General features: G+C 42.5%; 1 protein-coding gene across 3 annotated transcripts in view; it reads left to right on the top strand.

The window, feature by feature from the left end:
• Positions 1–6258: 6258 nt before the first annotated feature.
• Positions 6259–7070, top strand: part of RASGEF1B (RasGEF domain family, member 1B) — a 19007-nt gene continuing 18195 nt past the window's right edge. For all 3 annotated transcript variants that reach the window (XM_010282506.1, XM_010282499.1, XM_010282490.1), the window contains exon 1: positions 6259–6435. In XM_010282506.1, the coding sequence (XP_010280808.1) occupies positions 6259–6435 (177 nt within the window). The remainder of the gene's footprint in view (positions 6436–7070) is intronic.

Below are 7070 nucleotides of genomic sequence, written 5' to 3'. Positions count from 1 at the left end.
TGGGGAAGGGGAAGAAGGGGGTTTAGTTCTTGGGGCTTAAGCAGCAGACATAGATTACAGCACATTGGCATCAAAAAGAACTTGTTTCTTTTCTTCCCTTTTTCCACCCTTGCAGATTTTGAGAAATTCAAGGCATTCTTAAACCCCCTGCACTTTTCCTAATGCTCCCAAGCATACATGTGAATGGATTCATATCCATCACACTTTTGCAGTTCAGTATCTAAGGACTTTAGTTTCAAGTGATTCAGGATCTGCTTAATTATTGTGCCAAAGTTCTCATACGTGAGTTATCAGTCAGCAGTGCTGCATCTGACCTTCCCACATCATCAGCTGGATCTATTTATAGATCCAAGACAGAGTTCCTTTGCACATTCAGGAGGAAAATGCCTTTCATTGAAATTCGGTTCCTGGTCTGTTCTTTGCTTACTGGGGTTTTTCTTTTTCCTTTGCAGCCTATTGTTGCCTGGGTAATTTTTTGAGAACTTTACAAAATTGTTCATCCTCTGCTGTTTTAGTGAAAATGAAGAAGTATCTCAAGGCTCAGTTGGGTTCATTATGCCTGCCTCAGATCTTTGCTTGTCCTGCCAGAGACTGCAATTCAGTGGTCTCTGCTGTGTGCAAGATGTATTTCTGCTGTTACGTCACTGTCCAGCAGTAGCACCTATGGTTAGTTGCAGTCCTCCTGTTACTCTGTGGTGAATTCCTTCTGAGTTGCTCTTAATCTTGCTCTTGATTTCAGCCAGGAAGAAAAAGCCCATGTCACTCCTCTTTCCATCTCCTATGTGAGTATGAAATACCATTCTGTACTCTGCCTCTTATAAAGATACAGTCAATAAGAAGTACTTCCAAGAAGGACAATATATAGGAAGTAACTGTAAGTCAAAGTTGGTGCTGAAGTCACACATGCCAGAATTGTATGGCAAATTCTTCGTGGAAGAATGGAAGCAGGAATACTTGAGCTGGGATAGTCCTGTGATCTTAGTTTCTGCAAGTACAGCATATGAAACACTAATCTGGGAATTTTTCAGGTTTCTTACCTTTTCAATAGCTTGAGCTGTAGAACTTAATTTTACCTTTCAGTGCTAAAACCAAATGCTTTGTAAGCAAAGCAAACACACCCAGCTGTATGGAATTCAGCCAGTGGCCTCTGTGTCTGGTATGCTTTTGTTCTGGTAGCCTGGCTCATTGTCTAAAATACTCCACACTTTCAGAAACACTTAAGAGAAAGCTGGATGTTGCTGGCAAGTCCCAACTCCTTACTTCCTTTCTGTATGTTAAAGCCGAGGCTCATTCTGACTTGCTCAGACTTTCCCCAGTTGGTGCAAGCTATTAAGAGTCGTAGGGCTTTCCCCAGAAGTCTTTTGTTTTGTCTTACCTCAATTTTATAATGGCATCCTTAAGAACAATGGGAGATGGTAATCACCTGCTAAATGTGGTTTGGGGTTTGACTGTATGGTGAAGCAGCTCTGAGGGAATGTAGTTGTGCATCTGAGGTTTGCATCTTCTATGAGGAGGTGTGCCTTGGGACTCATAACAAATTCAGTCACGATTCCTCTGGTTGAGGGATGTAGTATGGGAGATACCTGTACATAACAGAGGAGCTGAAAATGTTTGGCAGTGGCTTTAAAGCACCTTTCGTGGCTACTACTGAACCCCTTAGTGGGTGCTTCTATTGTGGTTTTGTTTTATACACCTGACATGCAGGCTGAGCTCCTTAATGTAAATGAAAACAAACCAATGCAACCTTCCACCGTTACTGGCAGAAAACAGATCTTTTTTTTTCTGTTGCTGAACATAGAGGTTTGGACAAGCACTTGGCAGCCTGGAAACTGTGTCTGATTCACTTAGTTTTGCCAAACTGGAACTCAAGTCCTGCAGGAAATGGCAGGGTTTTGAGCACATCGTCTTCGTCTCTGCCTTTCTATTTACACTACTGTTACTGGGAAGATTGAGACCTCTTTCTTGTCAGAGGCTCCTCAAAGACAGAATTTGGACTTTAATGCCCAAGATCTCACATTCTCCACAATTATAGTAAATGCAGAAAAATTTTTTTATTCCTCTTTCCACAATGCAGTGTTACTGACTTCTCTCTGTCGCAGGAGAACATCACTGGTAGAGCCTGGAAATTATTTTATCGCTCTTTCCTTCAAGTCAGATCTTTAACAAAAAAAAAAAAAGCGCCACTCTTTTCCTTCTTAAAAAAAGAAAAAAAAAAGAAAAAAGAGAGGAGAGAGAAATGTTTTCCATATTAGTGATAAATGTTTCCAAAGCCCAGTTAAAAAGTTCCAGTTTTAATGCTTAGGGGACAGACTTTTTAGCAGGGCCTGTAGCGGTAGGACAAGGGGTAATGGTTTTAAACTAAAAAAGGGCAGATTTCGATATCAGGAAAAAATTTTTCACAGTGAGGGTGGTAAAGCACTGGAACAGGTTATCCAGAGAGGTGGTAGATGCCCCATCCCTGGAAACATTCAAGGTCAGGTTGGATGAGGCTATGAGCAATCTGATCTAGTTGAAGATGTCCCTGCTCACTGCAGGGGGACTGGGCTAGATGACCTTTAAATGTCCCTTCCAACCCAAAGATTTTATGATTCTATGATTCCTGTCTTTTTTCCTAATTTCTGCTCGTCAGACGTTGTATTGCTGTGGTTTATAAATATTTTTAGGTCCCAAGATACCTCTGCTCTTTATGCCAACCAAGGCTTTGTGGACCAGATACTGTGGTCTGATGATCTGTAATCAAATTTCAATTCCATTCAAGTTATTTTGAAGGTATGATTTGGTGTTATGATTATGTATGTAGCTCCTGAGCTAATTAGAACTAAGGATGCTGCTTTGTGTCTCTACCTCCATATAAAATACAGCAGAAGAGTCAAGGTCAAGGTGATAAAGGAGTCCTGCTGGAAAAGCATGTGTTGTATGAATCATCCTGTTGGCTATGCTATATTTATCTTTGTCACGCTTTGATTATCATACCTTTTCATCACATGGAGAACATGTCCTGTGTCTTGTTCACTTACAAGTGAAATCCCCAGTGTCTGAATGTGGAGCATACAGAACATCTCTTAGCTAGTACAGATTCCTGTCTCACTGAAGCAGAACTGAACCATGTCTATCAAGCAGCTTCCAGAAATGGATAGCAAACAAGTGAGCCAATATGTACCTTTCAGGGCCAGACTTTTGGGAATTTTGTTTTATTGTTATGAATAACTATGAATGACCTGATGACTTTTTTCTTCCCTCTTGATGAGGTACTAGCAGGCTCTGTGCGTCTCAAATATAGTTGTGTCTGGAGAAAGATTCACGTGGTCGTGGCGGTAATTGTTGTGCTGAGACTTAGGGGACTGCAAGCTTCAAAAAGGTGTCGTTCCCTTTGGAAGTTAGTTACTAGAATTTAAGCACTGCCTGCTGACCTTCTAAAAAACCTTGTATTTTAATGGGCAGTAATATAGAGTGTGCATGTAAAATATGTTGGAGAAAAACCCTTCTGTGATTCACACCTGTTTCAATTTTTACCATGCTGGAAGATAGTGGTATGGTGGAAGTGGAGGTTTTTCCCCAAACATTGTATCACCGATGCAATGAGGTATGGCCTGAGTCTGCTTTGGGTGGTGAGGTTGTATGAAATCACAATGAATTACTGGCGAGGCTGGCTAAAACCTCTGCAGATTCCAGTCTCGCACAGAACTGGGCTGTTTCGGTTAATACAAGATATGCATTGAAAAAACTACTCTCCTTGTTTTTTTACAGTGCCAATATTGGTCTAGTTGTTTTGCAGATGTAAACTAACCTTTCTCACTTTCTCTGTGGAGTACTACCATGGAGCCACGTGGCTACAAATGTTTGATGGGTGGCAGTGTTTACACACTGTCCACTACCACTTGCCTTTTGGCTGAATAAACTTTGCTACAGTAGGTGAAAAGAATGCTGAATTTTGGGGCAAACAGGACATCAGCAACAGTGGGATGCAGAATATTTTGGATTTGTTCAAGTCTGTGGTTTGTGATTAAAACATGGTGAGTTTTACACAGTATGAAAACCTAGGAAATGCTGCAGAAGGTTCCTATCAGCTCCTTAGTAATGTTTTGTTTCTTAAAATTTGCTGGCTTTGCAAAGACCCTGAAAGGCCAAGAGTCTTTATGCATCAGAATGCTTTATCATTGCAGAGCGTGGCCGTGGTTGGGTTGCACCTCACCTGCACAGTGATTTGAACTCTCTTGTACAGGAACGTTGTTTTGTGCAGTCCTGCATTGCATGCGCTTATGCTGTGGCACATGTATTTATTTTATTCTTCTCTTCTCTCAATTTATTGGGCAGGATGGAATTGAATCGCTAGTTGAACAGCTGCACAGAGTGACTAATACCACTTTTCAGCCATGGAGACTCCTCACTCTTTCCCATTTTGATGCAGATCTCTTTTGGCGTCTCACAAGGTGGGATTAGCACGGGTCATGTAAGCCAGGAGGCTCTCTTCACCATCCCTCTCCTTGTCTTTGCAACTGTTTTTTTTTTATTTCTCTTACTGTTAACTTACTGAATACCTCAGTCTTGTGCTGGTTTGAATGCCTCCATTGTCCAGACATGCTGCCAGCAGCAGCAAGTCTGTGGCTCTCTGTGTGGTGCTTCAGGTCCCCATGAATCTAGCTAATAACTTAATAGCTTCTCATATCCACTGAGCTCACTCTGAAAAGTGCTTTGTTTTGAGTTGCGGAGGACACAGATGGCAGCATGCTATTTATCTTCAGGCTGTCACATTGCTAGCTGTTCTCAAAATGGGGTGCCTTCAGAGACTGGTGTTCACTGAGGTCTGTAGCTTTAAAGAGCCTTTTCCCAAATAGGATTTGATACAATGGAGAAGCAAGAAACAGCATCTGCACTTACAATGATGGCTCAGAGGCATTAATGCTTTTCTCTGGCACACACAAATGCTCTGTCAATACATGAGCACGGCAGCCGGTGGATATTATCTTCTCAATTTGATCTCCCTTGCTTCCCAGTTGTGGGGAGGATGGGAAGCAGTGTGCAATACCTTTTTGCATTTGATCTGTCTGCTCCCTGAATGCAGCTGGCCCAGTAGAGTTAAAACCAGCACATATTTGTGGTTAAAATTGGGCACAAACTTAGCTTACAGTCAAGGCTATAAAACCCAGGTTCTGACAAGAACTGCTACTCCCAGAAGGCAGGGGAGGGGGGAGGAGAGGGAAGGAGGGTATAACTCAACTATCCAGTAATCAGAGAGATTTTCTCTTTTGGCCTTTTCACATACTGTGTCACCAAAAGAGCTCTTGGGTAGCCCCCTCATCGCCAGCCTACTACTCTGGATGACTGAACAGCCTGCAGCACTAGCTGATCTTTTCCTTGGTAAGACATTTTTATTCCAGAGGCACTGAGATGGAGACTGATAAGTAATTGCTTTATTTTTCCTTAAGTATTAAGAAAATCTGAAGCTGGAAAACACAGGGATGGATTTTTCACACAGATCTCTGACTCTGCTCACGTCTTTGATATCATTGGTGAACTTGGACAACATTGGTAAGCAACTATACACAGGTGTATTTTTCCAAATTTCTGTGGAGCCACTCAGAGAGTAGGTGGAGAAAGATGTGCTGAAGCATCAGGCTTTAGGCTGAGTCACACCTGTCACAGTGTAATTTGAAAAACCCAGCACTGATGTACCAGGGTGGAGTTTGGAAATTGGAGCTTTTGGTTGCAGTTACATCGCTGTTGTCTCGCATAATAAGGAGTCTCTCCTCACACATAACCTCTTCAGGGCTTCACTGCAGTCTCTCTCCCTCTGCACTGAATGGAGCTGTGCCAGCCTGAACACGCTTCCCCATCAGAGTGCTGCTTTTAGGTAGCTGCTGTCAGGATATGCTCAAAGTTGTCCATCAACATTATGACATGTCCCCAAAAGCTTTACAGAAAGTCTGAGTTCCCAAAACTTGTCAGGATTCTTGTATGCTCCTTCTAACTCTTAACCTTGACCTTTTATCTGTCATTTAATGAAGAAACAGCCAGATACAAAAGAAGCACCTGGCAATTGTAATAGACAGGCAGTGATGAGAGCCTGTGTTGGCCCTTCTCTGAGACAGTGCACAGCCTGGAAGACAGTACAATCTTTACTGCTGTGTGCAAGCAACCCAGGGTGTGATGCTGGGTTTTCTTACTAGAGCAGTACTATCTCTGGAGTGTAGAAAGCCTCTTACATTGCACCTTCTGGTAATTATCCCATATCTCTTTTGTGTGTCTTCTCAGGGAAGGATGCCACAGACGCCTCCCTTTGCAGCTATGTTTGACAGCAGCAGCTACAACAGGAACCTGTATCAGCCAAAAGAGGACAGCTGTGAAGGGCTCTATTACCATGACAACAACCTCCTGTCGGGGTCTCTGGAAGCTCTGATCCAGCACTTGGTACCCAATGTAGATTACTATCCTGACGTAAGTCTATACACTCAGCTAACTATATGGCTAGGCCTGATGCATCTCGTAAAGGGGAACTTTCACATATGCAGCGAAAGCAGAATGTGTCACATCAGATTGCTAAGGAACAGGCTCAAGTGACTGATCAGCAACAGTAGGATAAACATGTGCGTCGTGTGAGTGCAGCATATGGTAACTCACCTAACCTAGGAAATCTAATTCTTTATTAGTCCTGTTGTGAGGCATGCAACCCTGGTGACTCATTTATAAAGTAAGTACCTACTGTGGCTTACTGTTTGGATTGTATGTGCCATTGACCCTTAAAAATCTGTCAGGCAAGGTGAGAAGAAAGGCATGACCACCGGTGTGACAGGATGAATGTATTTAGTTTAAAAACAGTGTTCAATGTGTGTTTCCCATTGCTCAGCTGAGGTCCATATGTATTTTGCAATTAGCAACTGAAGTTTTGAACTAGTACCACACTCTTCAGAATCAGCAGAGGCTGGACATGACAACAGGACATTTGTCATCTGAGAATTTTTGGCCTGTCTGGATGCATCCATGCATTGAGATATTTTATATCATTCTTAGAAAAGAAGAATGATATCAAAAGGTCAGGGGGGCAGTTGGGGATGACTGAGGAATGATGAAGC

The sequence above is a fragment of the Phaethon lepturus genome, unplaced genomic scaffold, assembly GCF_000687285.1.
Source record: "Phaethon lepturus isolate BGI_N335 unplaced genomic scaffold, ASM68728v1 scaffold5250, whole genome shotgun sequence".
Classification (NCBI taxonomy): Eukaryota; Metazoa; Chordata; class Aves; order Phaethontiformes; family Phaethontidae; genus Phaethon; species Phaethon lepturus.
The sequence above is the reverse complement of the archived record's forward strand: the minus strand, read 5'-3'. Positions and strand labels throughout refer to the sequence as shown.